Here is a 20,043-nt window from a genome sequence, read left to right as displayed (position 1 = left end):
AACGTTGTAATTGTACCTGTGCCCCCAGCTTACTCAGGAAGTTCATTCCACGTGTGAGCCACCCTCGGAGTTAAAAAATTGCTTCTTATGCCTTTTTAAAATCTCTCTCCTCTCACCTTGAAAACGTGCCCCCTAGTCTTGAAATCCCCCATCCTAGGGAAAAACCAACTACCATCAACTCTATCAAAACCCCTCACTATTTTATGAACCACTATAAGCTGTTAAAATGGTGTGCATTCCTAAATGCTTACATTTATAAGTGTAACATACGAAAAACATAGGGGGAGACGACATAAATGCAGGAACTGTAACTACAGGAATTGTTAAAATTACACCTCACCAGGTGAAGCTCCACCTCTTGGCAGTCACTGGTCACTGCAGGTTGAAAACTCACACCAATACAAGGGCGCCTCTAGGTGGAGGCCAGGACTTCAGTGTGTTCAGAACAGCAGTCAGCAGAGTGTTATAAACATTTTCTAATCAACCGCTTCAGGGAGGTTATTATGCACCGTTGGAGCAGATATGACGCGAACCTGGGCCTCCTGATGCAAAGGTAGGGACGCTACCACTGTACCTCGAAAGAGCTTTAAAGTGCTGTCGAAGTACAGCATCATGACCAACGTTACACATTACTTGTGTCAATATATGAGGGTAGAAGGTTGAGAGGCAAGTTGTGGAGAATTTTGTTTTCATGTAGAGGGTGATGGGAGTCTGCGACTCACTGAGAAAGGTGGTGCTCAGGTCATAAACTCAAACATTCGTGCAGCTTTTAGATACTCACTTGTGTTGCTCCAGGCATAGAAACCAATTAATTGTTGACTGGTGTGGTCATGATGGGCTGAATGACCTCCTATGCTATAAATGTCTCTGGTCTTACAGCATAGATGTGTTTTTCTGTAACAACTGGGAGTTTGTAAGAGCTTTTAATTTGTTTTTATCCTCCATCAACAGAACAGCTTCATCTTGGAAAACAGATGAAATAGGGACACCATCCTCACTGAAAGGCGCTGCACAAAACTTTTACCAATGGCTCAAAGTAAAGCAGCTCCTTATATTTATTTTACACTGTTAGTGTATTCTAACATTCTAAGGGGCACCGCAGGAACCTTACTGAAGTACATGGGGAGATTTAAGGGCAGATGACCAGAGAGGTTTTAAAGTGCTTGATAAAAGAGGAAACAGAGGAAGATACAGTGAGGCAAACAGGAATAGAGAGGAAAATTCAAGTGCTTGAGGCCGAGGCCCAAGATATGTCCAATAATGGTAGAGCCATTAAAAATGGAAGATCGCTCAAGAGGCCGGAATTTAAGGGGTGCAAAGATCATGGAGGGTTCCTGGGCTGGAGGAGGTTTCAGAGACAGAGAGAGGCAAAGCCACGAGGGCGATGTAAAATAGGGTGCTGCTTGACCAGGAGGGCATGTGGGTCAGTGGGCACAGGGGTAACTGGATGACTGGGACTTGGCACAAGCAAGCAGATGGGCACCAGAGGCTTGGATGGCCTTTACATAGGGTTGGGGAGGGGTCAGGTCAGGGGTGCAATGGAACGGATGGGTGTCAAGGTAAAAGAAGCATGGTTGTGGGTTTCATAGCAGATTTATGGGCTGCATTGAAGGAAAGTTGGGGTAAACATTGGCATATTCCTGCAGGAATACAACACTGGCATGTGACTTTCACTTAACAGACTCCCCCTTCGAACCCACTGACAGCAAGGCAACTCCCTCAGCACCGACTCCCCTCCCCGACCCTCCGACAGCACAGCGCTCCCTCAGCACAGACTCCCCTCCCCGACCCTCCGACAGCACAGCGCTCCCACAGCACCGACTCCCCGCCCCGACCCTCCGACAGCACAGCGCTCCCTCAGCACCGACTCCCCTCCCCGACCCTCTGACAGCACAGCGCTCCCTCAGCACCGACTCCCCTCCCCGACCCTCTGACAGCACAGCAACTACCTCAGCACCGACTCCCCTCCCCAACCCTCCAACAGCACAATGCTCCCTCAGCACTGACTCCCCTCCCCGACCCTCCGAAAGCACAGCGCTCCCTCAGCACTGACTCCCCTCCCCGACCCTCCGACAGCACAGCGCTCCCTCAGCACCGACTCCCCTCCCCAACCCTCCGACAGCACAGCGCTCCCTCAGCTCCGACTCCCCCCGACCTTCCAACAGCGCAACCCTCCCTCAGCCCTGACTCCCTCCTGACTCTCCGTCACCACAGCATTCCCTCAGCACCGACCACCCCCGAATCTCCGACAGTGCAACACTCCGTCAGCACCGATTCCCCGCCCCCGCTGCTCCTCCGACAGCGCAACGCTCCCTCAGAACCGAATCCCTCACCCGCCGTTCCTCCGACAGTGCAGCACTCCGTCAGCACCAACTCCCTCCTGACCCTCCGACAGCGCAACACTCCGTCAGCACTGACCCCCTCAACAGCACGGTGCTCCCTCAGCACTGACCCCCCCCAACAGCACAGCTCTTCCTCTGCACTGACCCTCCAACAGTGCAGCTCTCCCTCCGCACTGAGTTCCCTCGGTGTTCTTGTCTCCAAATTGGGATTTGAACTCACAACCTTGTGATTCAGGGACATCAGTGCTACCCACTGAGACACTGAACGCCTGCTGAACATGGTTTTGTTTGAACTCCGAGGCAGGAGCCGATAAATTTTACCCGAACTTTAGCAGTCCTTCCAACTTGTGCAGGGGGTCAAGTGTCATTGGGACCTTGCTCAATCTCAGGCACAACACTCAAATTCGCAGGGAGCACAGGGAGGGGAAGGGAATTCTCAGGCGGGATATTTCAAAGTTGGGAGTTCGGAGCCAGGGCCATTAAGTGGGATCGCGAGCTGAAACGTTGAGTTTCTGAGCTCCAGCAGAACAATGGCCATAACAAGCCCTGACTGAGTCCTGGTATCCAAAGCCCCACTAGCTCCTTGAAAGTTGCACCACAGGTAGGCAGGGTGGTAAAGAAGGCATTTGGGGCACTTGCCTTCATTGGTCAGACCATTGAGTATCAGAGTTGGGACGTCATGTTGCAGCTGCACAGGCATTGGTGAGGCCACTTTTGGAATACTGCATCCAATTCTGGTCCCCCTTCCATGGGAAGAATATTGTTAAATTGGAGAGGGTGCTGAAATGATTTACAAGGATGTTATCGGGAATGGAGGGTTTTAGTTACAAGGATAGGTTGGATTGGCTATCTTCACTGAAGTGTAGGAGCTTGAGGGGTGACCATTTAGAGGTTTATAAAATCACAAAGGGGCATAGATAAGGTGAATAAAAATGGTCTTTTCCTTACGGGAGGGGAGTTCAAAACTAAGGGGCATATTTTTAAGGTGAGAGGAGAAAGATTTTATAGGTACCTGAGGGGTAACTTTTTCACACAGAGGGTGGTGCATGTATGGAACGAGCTGCCAGAGGAAGTGGTGGGGGCCGGTACAGTTACAACATTTGGATAAGGACATGAATTATAAAGGTTTCGAAGGATACAGGCAAAATGCAGGCAAGTGGGATTAGTTTAGCTTGAGGAAGCTGGTTGACGTGGTTGAGTTGGACCGAAGGATCTGTTTCTGTGCTGTATGACACCCTGGCCCCGCAGTGCCTACACCCTGCACTCTCAGCCTTCAGTGCAGGGGACATAACAATGATGAAGCCTTGAAGTGGGGTCACATTTGGGAAGAGTTTGGGTCACACTGCTCTCAGGTCTTGTTGGGAACAACCTTGCCCATCAGTCCCTTCAGCATCAGATGCCGTGTTACTGTCACATGGAGGGTGGGGGGCAAAGATTCATGCATTGGGCATTAGATTGCTGGAGGGCTACGTTGAGGCCCCTTTGTAAAGATGCCTTTCCAGCCGCAACTTTGAGCTGGTTTAGAGAACAGTTTCCACCCATTGCATTTCCCACACCAATGCAGGAACACCCAAGATGGCGCTGCATTGGTGTGAATGCCCATCACTGCACATTTAAATGCCATCCTCAGTGGGTACAGGAGTGATGGATGTCAGTGTTCACTTTAACGCCAGAGAGGGACTGAGGAAACGTGACTCAAACAATCACAGCTTCCTGAAAAGGTCACAAACAGCCAGCCTTAGCAGGTTTGGCTTGTCAGTGTATTGGCTGTGGTGTAGTTGGTAGCACTGACTCACTAAGTTCTGGGTTCAATCCCACTCTGGGGCTCGAACACAAAATTTCAGGCGGAAGTCCCAGCGTAGTACTGAGGGAGTGTCGTGCTGGCAGAGGCATGTCTTTTGCACAAGATGTTAAAGTGAGGACCCATTTGCCTCTAAAATGGATGTAAAACAAAAAATCCCACTGCACTATTACGAGGAAAAGCCAGGCAGATATCCATGGTACAAATACGGAGAATGCTGGAGAAACAATAGCAGATTCACTGGGGACAAAAACAATTGATGAACAATGAAGAGGACAATGTGGAGAAACTCAGCAGATCTGGCAGCATCTGTGGAGAGACAAACAACAAATTTAACCTTTCAATTTCTGTGTGACTTCTCTAGAAGCCGGGATTTTGGGCTCTGAAGGAGCATCATATCGGGTTTAAAATGTTAACTCTGTTTCTCTCTCCATACATGCTGCCAGATCTGCTGAGTTTCTCCAAAATTCTCTATATTTGTGTCAGATTTCCAGCATCTGTGATAACTCCTTTTATTCAAGATATCCATGGTGTCTTAATCAATAATTATTCCTGAAATCACTATCATGCAAACACATTATTACATTGCTGTGTGTGGGACCCTGGCGTGCATATATTAGTGTGTGTGCCCTTCATTATAAGTGTCCATGCTTCTCTGCCACTTAGAGCTTCGCTGAACTGTTCTGGATGCCACACTTTAGGAAGAATGTGATCCACTGCTGGGGTTGGGGGGAGGTGGAGGGGTGGTAGTGAGAGAGAGAGAGATAGATACAAACACAGAGATAAAGAGGGAGAGAGATACAGATGCAGAGAGAGAGATACAGACACAGAGATATAGAGATACAGAGAGAGAGATACAGAGGTAGAGAGAGAGAGATATACAGATACAGAGAAAGAGAGATCGAGAGAGATAGAGAGAGACAGAAAGAGATACAGAGAGAGACACAGAGAGAGACAGACAGTGAGAGAGAGAGAGACAGAGAGAGAGAGATAGATAGAGAGAGAAAGAGACAGAGATAGACACAGAGAGAGAGAAAAGCAAGAGAGAGACAGAGACACACAGACAGAGAGAGACAGACAGAGAGAGAGAGATATACAGACACAGAGAGAGAAAGATACACAGAGAGAGAGATACAGACACAGAGAAAGAGATGCAGACACAGAGAAATAGAGAGAGAGATACAGAGGTAGAGAGAGAGAGATACAGATACAGAGAAAGAGAGATCGAGAGGGAGAGATAGAGAGAAACAGAAAGAGATAGAGAGACAGAGAGAGAGATAGAGAGAGAGAGACAGGCAGAGAGAGATAGAGAGAGAGAGACACAGAGAGAGAAAAGCGAGAGAGAGAGACAGACAGAGAGAGAGAGATACACAGACACAGAGAGTGAAAGATACACAGAGAGAGAGATACAGACACAGAGAAAGAGATGCAGACACAGAGAAATAGAGAGAGAGATACAGAGGTAGAGAGAGAGATACAGATACAGAGAAAGAGAGATCGAGAGGGAGAGATAGAGAGAAACAGAAAGAGATACAGAGACAGACAGATAGAGAGAGAGAGAGACAGACAGAGAGAGAGATAGAGAGAGAGAGAGACACAGAGAGAGACACAGAGAGAGACACAGAGAGAGACAAGTGAGAGAGAGGGACAGACAGAGAGAGACAGAGAGAGAGACAGATAGACACAGACAGGAACAGATGGACAGAGAGATAGAGAGAGGCAGAGAGATAGAGAGAGGACTAGGTTGTGAGAATGGTTCCTGGCCTGAGGATCTTCAGTGATGAAGACAGATTGGAGACGTTGGAGAAGAGAAGGCTAAGAGGAAACTTGATAGAAACTTCCATAAATCACAAAGGGCTTGAATGGAGTGGATTAGGAAAAAGGGTTCCTGCTCTTAAAAAAAAAGGAATGAGAATGAAAAAGGGACAGGTTTAACAGTAATTAACAAAAGAGGGAAAACTGCTAGAAAATGGAATCGAATAGATGGATATTTGATTTTTGAGTTTGATTTTGCTTGATGACCAATGTAGACATGATGGGCTGAAGGGGCATCTTTCTGTGCAGTAACAACTCAGACTGTAAGAGATGTAATTTGAGAAAAGAACAAACAGCAAATAGTTAGGATGTGGAGACAAGTTTAGTCAAGGATTTCGAGTGAGAATCGGGTAACCATTTGAAGAGAAGCAAACGTACAGGCTTATGGGGAAATAAAGCAGGAGGACAGTCCAGAGGGAACTGCTCATTTAAAGAGTCAGTACAGGCATGATGGCACAAAACTTTATAAGGCTCTAGTTAGGCCCCATTTAGAATACTGTGTCCAATTTTGGGCCCCACACCTCAGAAAGGACTTACTGGCCCTGGAGCGTGTCCAGTGGAGATTCACACAGATGATCCCTGGAACAGTAGGTTTAACGAACGATGAATGGCTGAGGATCCTGGGATTGTACTCATTAGAGTTTAGAAGGTGGAGGGGAGATCTAATAGAAACTTACAAGATAATGTATGGCTTAGAAGGGGTGGACGCTAGGAAGTTGTGTCCGTTAGGCGGGGAGACTAGGACCCTTGGGCACAGCCTTAGAATTAGAGGGGGTAAATTTAAAACTGAAATGAGACGACATTTCTTCAGCCAGAGAGTGGTGGGCTTGTGGAATTCATTTCCACGGAACGCAGCGGAGGCCGGGACGTTAAATGTCTTCAAGGCAGAGATTGATGAATTCTTGATCTCGCAAGGAATGAAGGGCTATGGGGAGAGTGCGGGTGAGTGGAGTTGAAATGCCCATCAGCCATGATTAAATGGCAGAGTTGACTCGATGGGCCGAATGACCATACTTCCACTCCTATGTCTTATGGTCTTATGGTCTAAAGGGCTACCTTTGGTGGAAATAGAGGGAGGCCTATGGGCTGCAAAGTGCTTTGAGATATCCAATGACAAAAGGTGCTATGTAAGCTGTGCTAAAGGTGCTCTAGGGGAGGCAACGGCCTAATGGTATTATCACTGGACTGTTTACTTAGAGGCACAGGTTCGAATCCCACCAAAGCAGATGGTGGAGTTTGAATCCAATAAATGTCTGGAATTAAGTTTCTAATGATGACTATGAATCAATTGCCCATTGTCAGGAAAAACCCATCTGGTTGACTAGTGCCCTTTAGGGAAGGAAATCTGCCATCCTTACCTGGTCTGGTCTACATGTGACTCTAGACCCACAGCAATGTGGGTGACTCTTAATTGCCTTCTGGGCAATTAGGGATGGGGCAATAAATGCTGCCCTAGTCGGCGATGCCCACGTCCCGTGAATGAGTAATGGATGTAAATGCAAGCTGCTCCCTGAGCTAGTTACCTGTGAGACGGGGAATGAAGGACAGTTTGATATCCACGTCTTTGGGGTCCCAGCCGTGTGACGCCCTCAGCTCCAGTAACACGTGGTCAGCTGTCTGGATCCTCTCCATCGCTCCATTGGGACAGAACTGGCCAACCACTGATATGGCACCATCCTGGCTGAAAGTGCTGACGTTGTACGTCAAGTTGCCATCACACACGTCGCCCTGAAGAAGCTGCTGCAGCTTCAAACGCTCAGATGCCAACTCGATGGTTAGTTCCGGCGGCTGTGTGAGCACCCATTTGAATGTCTGGTGAGCTACGGGCAGTTCCGAGAGCATGCCAGGCAAGGCCAGGTCCACATTCCTGACATAGCACTCTTCTGCATCTTTACAGGCTGAGAGAGAGGAAGCAGACACACCAAGAAAGAAAAACTTTTACTGAGATTGGAGAATGCTTACAGCACACGAAAAGGCCATTCAGCCCATCATTCATGCCAGCTCTTTGATGGAGGAACTCTGAGCCCACCTCCCCTGCTCTTTCCCCTGAACCCCTCAAATCACATCTCTTCAGACAATCAACCAGTTCCGTTTTGAAAGCCACAACTATATCTGACCCTACCTCCACCATAGGCTCAGGCAGCACATTCCAGATCCCAGAAACTCGCCGCGCAAGAAATTTTCCTGATGTCTTCTTTGATTTTATTTTTTGCAAATCATAAATCTGTGCCCCTCGACCTTAACCACTTCCACAGAGTCAGGATAATCTCTTGCGTTGTCAGTTTAGTTCTCCAGTCTCCTCCCAGATTGACCTCTCTGTCCTCTGACAGCTGCAGGCTTCCAATGAAACATTGCAAAACTGTGCTCCGTTGTTTTCAGCCCTTCGAGCCTGCTCCACCACTTAATGCAATCATGGCTGATCATCCAACTCAGTCCCCTGTCCCTCCCCAGACCCTTTTATCCCTCTAGCCCCAGGTACCACATCTGACTCCTTCAGTGTTTTGACCTCAACTGCTCTATGTTAGAATATTCCACAGGTTCCCCACTCTCTGGGTGAAGACATTGCTCCTCACCTCAGCTCTAAATGGTCCAACCCCATCTCCTTAGACTTTGATCCCTGGTTCTGGACTCGTCCATCATTGGCAACGTCTTTCCTGTGTTTACCCAGTTCCAGTCCTGTTAGAATTAATTAGGTTTCTCTGAAATTCCCCCTCATTCTTCTAAACGCTGGTGAATACGGTCTTAAACGAAACGTTGGCCCTGCCATCTCAGGAATCAGTTTGGTATACTTTTGTTTTATTTCCTCCATAGCCAGGACATCCTTCCTCAAGTAAGGAGATCAAAACTGCACTCAATACTCCAGGTGTGGTCTCACCAAGACCCTGTATAATTGCAGCAAGACATCCCTGTTCCTGTACTAGAATCCGCTCGCTATGAAGGCCGACATACCATTTTCCTTCTTTAGTGTCTGCTGCACCTTTAACGCTTCCCCTCAGCGACTGATGTACAAGGACACCCAGGTCTCATCGCCTCTCCCCTCAACTTCCCAGCCTATCGCCATTCAGACAATAATCTGCCCTCCTGTTTGTGCTACCAAAGTGGATATCATCACACTTATCCAAAATTATGATTTTTTTTTGTAAAATCAGGGGCAACTACTTGTTCAGTTCCAAACCAGCCCAACTTTGAAGAAAAAACTTTGTTTTCAACCCTTGAGTAAAAAAATGCTCACGAGAGTGTGGCTAATCATCTCCCACACTCTGCCTCAACTCATTTGTATCCATTCAGTTATTTTTAAGCTTTCCTACCTCATTCAATTTTAAATTGAAAGATCGTTCCCTGAAGCAGTCTCGAAATTACCACGGTCAGTTGCTAAAAGCCAATTCCCAACATGGTGGCCATTTGCTGGTCTCATCTCAGCGAGTGGGAACAGTGAGGCAACAAAACATTCAGGCTTTCGAAAACAGGCAGCACACAGGGCATTTCACTAATGCATAGTGTGAAAACTAGTTGCACGCATACCAGCTGCGTCTTTGAGATCATAGAAGTAACGATGAGAAATTGCAAGGTGAAACGCGAAATGAACTGGACTGATTAAATCGGTGGGGAGACTAAGGGAAAGGAGCGTGTGGCCAACGAGGCTTGGCTTGTGACAGGACAGTGACGTAATGCTAAACAGATATAAAATACCATTGTGAGAGACAACACACATTTTATCACCAGAGTAATGCACTGTGGCCTGGAATTTAAAAGACCACAGGATCATAAAAAAAGGAGTGGACCGTTTGGCCCCTCAAGCCTCCTCCACCACTCAACAGGATCATTGCTGCTGATCGGACATTCCTCACATCCACGTTTCTGCACTTTTCCTAAACCTTTTGATTTGCTGACTGATCAAGAATCTATCTCAGCCTTAAATATACATAAGGACTCTGCCCCCATGGCTCTCCAAAGTTCCAAAGACTCTCAGCTCTCTGAGAGAAGAGATTCCTCCTCCTCTCAGTCTTAAATTGCTGCCCCTTTCTTCTAACTCTATGCCCTCTGGTCCTAGGCTTTCCCTATGAGGGCAAGCATCCTCTCGGTGTTTATCCAGAGAAGCCCCAGGTGGAGTAGGAAAGGGCCAGTGCTCCAGGTGGGATTGACAGACCTGGTCAGTTGCTGGAAGACATGCAAGGACAGGTGGCTGACCACATGAGACAAGTTCCAACATGCAGGGTTATCAAGTAACTAATAATTATAGTTTTCTATAACCAGATAGGGCTCAAGTGCAATCGGATACAACGCTGCGTGTCTGAAATAAGGGTCCCGATGTGAAATAACTTGTATGGGATAAAAGCAATGAGGGTAAGTGTCTATAATGGCTGGTCTTGAAATGCTGCATCCTCGGGAAAAGACACCTTCCATTCACCTTATCTATACCTCCAATTATTTTATAAGCCTCTCTAAGGTCACCCCTCAACCTTTTAGGCTTCAGTGGAAAAAGTTCTAGCCTATGCAGCCTCTCCTTATAACTCGAACACTCCATTCCCAGCCACATCCTGGAAAATCTCTTCTGGACCCCCTCCATCTTCATAACATCCTTTCTATAACAGGGCGGCCAGAATTGTACACAGTACTCCAGAAGAGGCCTCACCAACGTCCTTTACAATCTCAACATAACATCCTGACTCCCATTCTCAAAGATCTGAGCAATGAAGGCAAGCGTGCTAAATGACTTCTTAACCAGCCTTTCTGTATGTAATGCAAACTTCAAAGAATTATGTACCTGAACCCCTAGGTCTCTCTCTGGTACAACACTGCCCAAGGCCCTACTTTTAATTGTGTAAGTCTTGTCTTTGTTTTACCAAAATGTTATACCCTGCATTTATCTAAATTAATCTCCATTTGTCACTCTTCAGCACACTGACCCAATTGATCATGATCTCTTTGCAACCTTTGATAACCTGCTTCACTGTCATTTGTCAGCCTTTCTGAGGCAGAATGTTATGGCTGTGGATAGAAAGATCTGTATACCACATTCCCTCCCTGGTACTGATGTCCATTGTAAGCTGCAACTGATTCTAATCTCTCCACGAATATGGACTCAAAACAGCACTCCCCACACTAAAGTGGCGGTTTAAAAGAAAAAAAGCACCATTCAGGGGAGGCAGTGTAGACAAACACTAGCTGCTTCCTTCTACCACCGCCTCTCCTTACCGAAACACTCTGCCAGCTACAGCATTTGAAATGATTGGCAGTGTCACAAGAACTCTTTGCACAAGGGGTGGGAGTGACAGATGGAAACATTAAGCGTCAAGTTGAAAAGGAAGATTCGACAATATTCACACACAATGGTTTGTTGTAATCTAGAATCCAGTACCTGACAACAACACGTTCAATAGGAACTCTCTGAAGGAACTGGATGCATAAATGAAAAGGAAAAGGAAATTACAGGGCTACAGGGGACACAGCAGAGAATTTTGTTTCAATTCAATAATTTATTTTGAAGAATTCACACTGGCATAATGGGATAACTGGGACTCTCCTGTACTGTGTCAGAACTTGGGAATGACCTTAAAACTCCTGGATGGGAAGGTGGATTTGAGGCGCTTGGCAGTCACCCATTAGGAATTCAGCTGCTCCCTCAACTGATTTGAAGATGGGTTCATATCCATTGATGGAGAGTGGGCTGGGCTCTCGAAGGGAGAGGGCCAACTAGAAGCCACCCAGCTCCAAGCTGTACTGGACTGGCCACATAAACACAGTGACTACAAAAGCAGGTCAGAAGCTGGGAATATTACATTGAGTAACTCACCTCCTGCCTCCTCAAAGCCATCCACCATCTACAAGACATAAGTCAGGAGTGTGATGGAATATTCCCCTCCTACCTGGGCAAGCGCAGCCCCAACAACACTCAAGTAGATGAATGCCAACCAGAGTAAAGCAGCCCACTCGAATGGCATTACATCTATAAGCATCCGCTCCCTCGGCCATCAATATTCAGTAGCAGCAGTGTTTACCATTTACAAGGAGCACTGCCAAAATTCACAAAGCCTCCTTCCAAACCCATGACCACTTCTATCTAGAAGGACAAGGGCAGCAGATACATGGGAACACCACCCCCTGCGAGTTCCCCTTCAAGCCACTCACCATCCTGACTTGGAAACATATCGCCATTCCTTTCGAGTCGCTGGGTCAAAATTCTGGAATTCTCTCACTAATGGCATTGTGGGTCAGCCTACAGCACGTGGAATGCAGCGGTTCAAGAAGGCAGCTCACCACCACCTTCTCACGGGGCAACACGAGTACTTAGAAAGGTGAACTCTCTTAAAGGTCAGGTCCATGTGCATCACCATGCACATGAAGAGACAAATCCCTTCTGCCTCACCAATGTGGGAATTCAGTCATTGACCAGATCAATCCGGTTATCTCCTCTAATTGCAGTCACCAGGCTCTCAATGAGCATAATCAGATACTGGTTGTGATGTAAGCCTCCTCTAATGTGGCTGGCACAAGTAATGGCAGAGGGTAGGTGGCACACCAGCCAAGGCTGGTACACAAGGCCCCAGGCACCTCTGGTCGTAAGCCCAGAGGGACCCAGAAGACCTGCCCCGCAAGTTCCAAGCTTTATTACAGCTATTTGTCTAGCCCTGAGTAGTCTCCTAAAGAGGGCAGGGTGGCAGAGCTGTGAGGCCTCAGGCATCGCAATTTCAAACAAATCCTGTGGTCTGGAAAGATAAAGCAAAACACTTACAGATGTTCTTTGTGGTTTCGATGATGACATCCCGCATCGGGTCACACCTGGAGTTGAAGGAGATGTTCAGGTGGTCTCCAGCTTCCAGTTGCAACTCGGAGCTACAGGCAGAGGTGCAGATACAAAGCAGGGGAGACACATCTCCAGCCGTCTCTGAGATCTGCTTAAATACCATCGAAACACCCTCGCTCAGATTAATTTCATAACTCTCTGCAGGACAGTAAACAAAACCAAAAGGAGACTCAGGAGCGTCGCCAGAGCTGATTCGCGTTTTTCTTTGAAGAGCAGATCAATTTGGACTCTCCCAGCTGACTTACAATTGCTGGGTGTGACCACACTGCTCAGGAATGGTGATCAGAGATAGTAAGAACTGCTGATGCTGGACTCAGAGACAGCACTGTGTGAAGCTGCAGAAACACAGCGGGCCGAGCAGCATCAGAGGAGCAGGAAAGTTGACATTTTGGATTGGGAAGGGTCCCGAACCGAAACATCAACTTTTCTGCTCCTCTGATGCTGCCTGGCCTGCTGTGTTCCTCCAGCTCGACACTGTGTTATCTCAGGAATGGCGATCCCAAGATTGTTTTTGGTCATGTTAAACCTGAATGTATGATGTATAAAATTATCAGGGGCATTGATAAGGTAGACAGAAAGAAATTGTTCCCCTTAATGGAGGGATCAAAGAGGAGGGTGCAGAGATTTAAGAGGGAGGATTTTTAGAGGGGATGTGAGGAAAACCCTTTGTCACCCGGAGGGCAGTGGGAATCTGAAACTCACTGGTTCTAAGAGTGGGAGAGGCAGAAACTCTCACATATTTAAGTAGTATTTAGAACGTGCATTTATGATGCCAAGGCTGTGGAGCAAATGCTGGGAAATGGGATGAGAATAGTCAAAAACAACCACCTAACTATCTCATACTCAATAGGCCCTTTTTTGATGCTGTAGATCTCTGTGACTATGAAGCAAAACATTTGTTGGACTTGTACCATAATAATGAGTCATTGTTGTCAGATAAGAAAGAAGAGCTGAGGCAGGCCATTCAGCTCACCCTGCTATTGTCAATGTTCTATTTGAACCCATCTTTCTCCAGTATCCACACATCCCTTCATTTTCTTTTTCAATCATTCAGGGGATGGAGGGGTTTCTGGATAGGACAATTCTTTGTTGCACTTGAGAAGGTGGTAATGAGCCACTGGTTTGACACGATGACCAGCTTGCTGGGCCATTTCAGAGGACCATTAAGAGTCAACCACATTACTATGGGTCCAGAGTCACATGTAGGCCAGACTGGGTAAGGAAGGCAGATTTGCTTCCCATATGAGTGAAACAGATCGGTTTTTTCCAATAATTGACAATGATTTCATGGTCATCATTAGACTGTCAAATCCTATTTCACTTCTGTCATGGTGGGATACATCCCAGGTCCTTAGAGCATTCTATGGGCCTCTGGAATTGTAGCTCAGGGACAATAACACTATGCCACCCCTCACCCCTTCTGTTGATTTCTGTCTTGAACCTTCTTAATTAATAACTCTTCACAGCTCTCTGGGGTAGAGAATTCTGAAAATTCACCACCATCTGAATGAAAGTTCCTCTTCTTCTCATCCAAAATCACTTGGCTGATCCCTGGTAAGGAAGGACTATCTCATGACGAGAGGTTGAGTGGGCTGGGCCTATACTCACTGGAATTTCCAAGAATGGGAGAGAACCTTATTGAAACATACAAGATTCTAAGGGAACTTGACAAGGTAAATGTGGAAAGATTGTTCTCTGCTGTCGGATAGTCTAGGGCCAGAGGCCATAATCTCAGAATAAAGGATGAGATGCGGAGGAACTTCTTCTCTGAGGGTAGCGAACCTGTGGAATTCTTTACCTCAGAGGGCAGTCAAGGCTGGGTCATTTCAATATTCAAGTTGAGAATAATCAGATCAGCCATGATCTCATTTGATAGCAGAACAGACCCAATGGGCTGAATGGCCTATTTCTGCTCTTACATCTTCTGATCTTAAATGACATTTGGTGCAAAATTTGGATGACCTCAAATCTGCAAATGGTAGAACCCAGGATGACAGCCAGGAAAACAATGGCACACTCAAGTCTAGAGGTAACAAAGACAGGAGTAAAAGCACACAATTCTGATTGGAACTATAAAGGCAGTGCCTTTTCATTTTTGTACTTTTGAAAACTGTGGACTGGAACAAGGAAGAGTAATTTTAAAACTCAGGAATTTACAAGGCTGTAAGAACTTTAACACCTATTATAAACGCTGTCTGTATAGCTTTGGTTTCTAGCAATGTGCAGAAGAACTGGAGTCAAGGGATTGTTTACATATAAAGCTGACAGGCTTCTGAGCTAGGGACAAGTTATTGATGACCATGTCCCTCTGCTTGTCAACAATACTGTCCTTGGATGTCATGCTGCTGAACAGCTGTGAACAAGACAGAGAAGCTAAAAATAAAATGCTGCAGGTGTAAATATGAAATAAAAGCAAAGAAAGCTGGTGAAACTCAGTAGATCTGGCAGTGTTTGTGGAGAGTGAGAAACAGTGTTAATGTTTTTAGTGAACATGTCTCTCTGTAATAAAATAGAAACTAACAGTCAGATCAGAATAGAAACCAGCAGGTCCTCTCCTCTCGGTTCTCTGCAGTAAGCCACTTTAAACATGGAAGAAAGCTTCAGCAGATGCTGCAAGTTGTGACTGTGAATTGGAGAAGTCAGACACCTTTCATAACAGTCACCCTGTATCTCTTGCAAACCACTGGAAGCCTTTGGAGAAACGAAGATTGAGAAGAAACCTTTAAATCAGCGAGAACCAACATATCAGATCTTAGAACATAGAACATAGAACAGTACAGCACAGAACAGGCCCTTCAGCCCACAATGTTGTGCCGACCATTGATCCTCATGTATGCACCCTCAAATTTCTGTGACCATATACATGTCCAGCAGTCAAAACAAGCTGAACTATTTGATCAGCTTTGTTCTGCCCTTTTTTAAATCCATGTTTATGTCTGTCTGTAAAGGGGGCATTTATAAGGTGTTCAGTTTGTTGTAGAATTTGTGTCATTCATTTAGGTCAATTTCATTGTTTACCTGTGGCTAGAATCTACTTACCTGTAATATATAGTGGGATTCTTGTTAAGTACAGAAAAGCAAGTAAATTTTGAATATTCCTTTAAAAAATCTTTTTAATTTTTGCATTGACTTCAGGAACAGTCAAGCCTGATTTCCAACAGTGTTCCCCAGAGAGTTGAGATGCAAGCATGCCTAGCTTTTTTTACTATTTTAACATGCTGAGGAGCTATGAGATGCAATCTATGTACAAGTTATTGAAACATAAATAATTTGAGGAGACTGGGGTAGAGTGGGCAGTGGGGAGATGTTTCCTCCTGAAAGAGACAGAAACTAGGGGGCACAGTTTAAGAATAAGAGATCCTGCTTATAAGATCGTGCTGAAAAACTGTTTTGTCTTGGATGGCCATGACAGCGCAGATGGACGGCAGGTTTGCAGTGTAGAGTAATGGCAACAGCATGGGTTCACTTCCCACATGGGCTGAGGTTATTGTGAAGGACTTTCCTTCTCAGCCTCTCCCCTCACCTGAGATGTGGCGACCCTCAATTAAATCACCACCAGTCGTCTCTCTCCAATGAGAAAGCAGCACTGTGGCACCTTAATCCTTCACAGTATGGAATTCGCTTCCTCAGAAGGTATTGGAGACAGGGTTTTTAAATCGCATTGAGGATGAGTCAGATTTTTGATAGACAAATGAGTCATAGTGGCGGGGAAGGGGTGTGGGAAGACAGGAAAATGAGGTTGAGGCTACAACTCGAATGGCCATGAATGGTGCAGTAGGCTAAAAGGACCAAATGGCCTACTGCATTTCTGAAACATTAGGGTTACTTTTGAAGAGAAACAAAGTCATTGGATGCAGTCAATTCGCTTGATGATTGTATCGCGAAATCTGAGTAGCTCAATTACTATATTTGGAAAATGTACAGCAGGAGATGCCCTTAAATCTCAAAGTAGCTTCAGTGTGAGTGATTCAGAGCCTTTCTAAACAGTGCAAATCTTTCTAATGGCTGAAACAGTCCAGATATGCATAAATTATTCCTAAAATAAAGGCAGCAAAGGCATTCAGTTTGGCAACAAAATGTTTAAGATTTGGCCAAAAATAGCAGGCAAGTCTCAGTTGGCAGCCCCTGAGTTGAAAGGCTGTGGAGTCAAATCCTAGGCCAGGATCTAAATATTTTTTTAAAAATCCGGATTGACAGTCCGGTGCAACACGGAGAGAGTGCTGCATTGTCAGAGGTTCTATCTTTGCAATGAAATGTGAAACTACATTGCAGGGTCATTATAACATTCCAGTCAAACTTGCTGTAAGCAAATTGGCTGCTGAGTTACATAAGCTATTACAGGCGATACATTTAAAAATTATTTGATTGTCTGCTCAGTGCTTTGGTTTGTTTTATTTTAAAGAATTGTTCATGGGATGTGAGTGTCGCTGGCTAGCCAACTTTTATTGCCCGTCCCAAGTTGCCCTTGAGAAAGTGGCGATGAGATGACTTCTTGAACCTTTGGATTCAGTTACACCTAGGGTCAGGAGTGGGGATGGTAGGGTTCAATAATTGGGCCCCCCCATGGATCCTGGGTGGGAGCCAGGTTGGTGACCCAGATGAGGAGCAGCATAAGGGCCAATGATTTTTGTCACTGTCTTGAGTTTGCCTTTTTTTGGGGTTTAGGAGGAGCAGATACCACGCCGCGCCCCCCACCAGTGATTTATTTTGTAATTTGTTTATAAAATACACCCACCACAGGCTAAACCAGCATTTATTGCCCATCCCTAATTGCCCAGGGGAAGGTGCTGAGCTGTCTTATGGAATAGTTGTAGTCTACATGGTGCATGGGTACCTGCAAATGCTTTCAAGGAGAGCATTCCAGGATTTTGACCCAGCGATACGGAAGGAACGGTGATATATTTCCGAGTCAGAATGGTGATTGACTGAAAGGGGAACCTGCAGCTGGTGGTGCTCCCCATGGAAGTATAAAGCTCAGTGTTCCTTTATTTTCTTTTAAAAAGGCTTTTGAAGAATCAACTGCCTGGTCACAATGAAAGGAAGTTGCTAATGTGAGTGATACCCAATAAATTGGAAATGAAGATTTGCTCATTTTTGAAGAAGGGTCTAGGCCTGAGACGTCAGCTTTCCTGCTCCTCTGATGCTGCTTGGCCTGCTGTGTTCATTCCAGCTCCACACCTAGTTATCTCAGATTCTCCAGCATCAACAATTCCTATTATCTCTGGGAAAGAACTTCATTTTTTTAATTTTCTGGGGTTAAGCTTAAATAATTTTTATAGAGGGCAATTAATTCACATGAGAAGTATGTACCCATAATATTATTTTTAAAAAATCTTACCACATGAACTGCAGCGGTTCAAAAATGGTGGCTCACCACTGTCTCCTCAAGGTCAATGAGGAATGGGTATTTGCTGATCTAGCCAATGCTGCCCTCATCTCTTGACAGAATAGATGTGCACGAGAAACAAAATCACTTGTGGTTAATGTACACCCTCCTGTCCACGAACATTACCTCCTATTAAATTCATTATCTGTTACCTTTTAACGGCTGTATCTAGGAACATTAAAAAAAGGACATCAATACACTGTCAACATGTTGTTCTTCAAAATGCCACTATCAGAGCAGCTATGATTTTGTTAAATGGTGGAGCAGGTTTGGGGGTCCAAATGGTCTACTCCTGTTCTCCGTTCTCAATTTCTTGTGAAACATTCTGACACTTTCCTGATGAAATAGCCACCTCAGATGTTCACTTGGAAGTAAACATAGGCATTTATTTTTCCCTCAGAAACTAATCCTAATCCTTCCCACATGTTGGGCCCCATTACTGTTCATCTGAAGGCCCCATTGCTCTCTTTGAAGGAGCTGGGCTCTTGCTCTGATCAAGACAAGCGAACAGGATCATGGGCTCTGCGCTACTTCATAGTACCATGTTTTATGGAAATGTTGGAGAGCCTCAACTTTCAAAGGCTACATAGAAATGGCAACTAGGAATCTTGAAGTTCACTGAGTAGATTAAATCTTAGGATTGCTCCTGCACAGCAACAAACCATTCAGCCCATCATCTCCTGTGCTAGCTCTTTGCAAGACTATTTCAATTCCCACTAGCTCTCCACCCCCACCTTTCAATTACAGCAACTAACTTTTCTTCAGATGATCGTCCTGATCCTTCTTGAAAACCTTGATCGAATCAGCCTCTGCGGCAGTACAATCCAGACCCTAGCCAAATGATGCCCGAAAAGAATGCTTATTCCCTTAGGCTGCCTCTGGTTCTTGGTTCATCACTCTAATTCTGCCCCCTCCACTTGACCTTTCTGCCAATGGGAATGGTTCAAAATTCCTGCTGGAGATACAGCAGGAATTCAATAGAAACCCCTTAACGGAACTCAGATGTGGTCCGCCAGGTGTATATAGCAGAAGTCCTGGAACATCACCAACTTCCAACTAAAGACTGTTTGAAAATAAAGTAGGGAATCACATTAGATATTGTAAGCAGATCATTAAAACTGTGCTAATCTATCTCATATCCCATCTCTCCAAGGTCAGAATATTAAAGAGGCATAAAACTTGCCTTTGTAAGGGCTAAAGTGCATTGAGACTGTAAGCATTTCTCTAAAATATAAAGTAATCATTGGAAATAGATTATAAAACTGTAATAGGGCCTCATTTCTTCGTAAAAGGTGGTGGTCCTGTGTTACAGTTCACTAAGGCAATTGCAGTTGCTGTGGCAACTGTTGCGTAGCGATTTTAGGACCCTGGAAGCAGACATGCGATGCTATTGGAGGAAGCTCCTCACTGGGCATAAATAGCACAGTATGGGTGGAATTAAGGAAGAGAAGTACGTAGAGAGCTAAGTGGAAACCAGATGTTTAAGTCATGTGTAGAGAAGCATGTGGAATAGACCAATTAGCAATACGTGGTAGAGTATATGGAATAGCCTTTCCATGATATAATTAACTTTAGACCCTGGTATATATCCAATTACCATGAGTTGCAATATTTCCATTTTTATATGTAATAAACAGCGATGTAAAGAAGCTCAAAAACTGAAGACAGTTCTTGGCTTGCCTGCACATTGAAACGGGCTGCCTTGAGCACAAACTCATGGATACAGGCAACAAAACTACTCAGCAAGAGAGCAACCTGTTGATCGGATGCATTGATCGAGGATTTAATATTCTTTTCATCACATGGCTGACCAGAAGTCTCCCCCACCCTGCTACTGATACGTGTTAGAAAGGAGATGCAGGTGGACACAAGACCAGTTTGGCCATCTATTACA

The 20,043-nt window shown here is 45.5% G+C and overlaps 1 protein-coding gene across 1 annotated transcript in view; it reads right to left on the bottom strand.

Annotated features, from left to right (window-relative positions):
• The window catches only part of LOC125447104 (CUB domain-containing protein 1-like), a 91,111-nt gene that overhangs the window by 20,735 nt on the left and 50,333 nt on the right, over window positions 1-20,043 (bottom strand). The window contains exons 5-6 of the mRNA XM_048521230.2: window positions 12,692-12,901; window positions 7,482-7,856 (exon numbers count right to left, since the gene is read on the bottom strand). Of these exons, the coding sequence (XP_048377187.1) occupies window positions 7,482-7,856; window positions 12,692-12,901 (585 nt within the window). The remainder of the gene's footprint in view (window positions 1-7,481; window positions 7,857-12,691; window positions 12,902-20,043) is intronic.

The sequence above is a fragment of the Stegostoma tigrinum genome, chromosome 2, assembly GCF_030684315.1.
Source record: "Stegostoma tigrinum isolate sSteTig4 chromosome 2, sSteTig4.hap1, whole genome shotgun sequence".
Taxonomy (NCBI): Eukaryota; Metazoa; Chordata; class Chondrichthyes; order Orectolobiformes; family Stegostomatidae; genus Stegostoma; species Stegostoma tigrinum.
The sequence above is the reverse complement of the archived record's forward strand: the minus strand, read 5'-3'. Positions and strand labels throughout refer to the sequence as shown.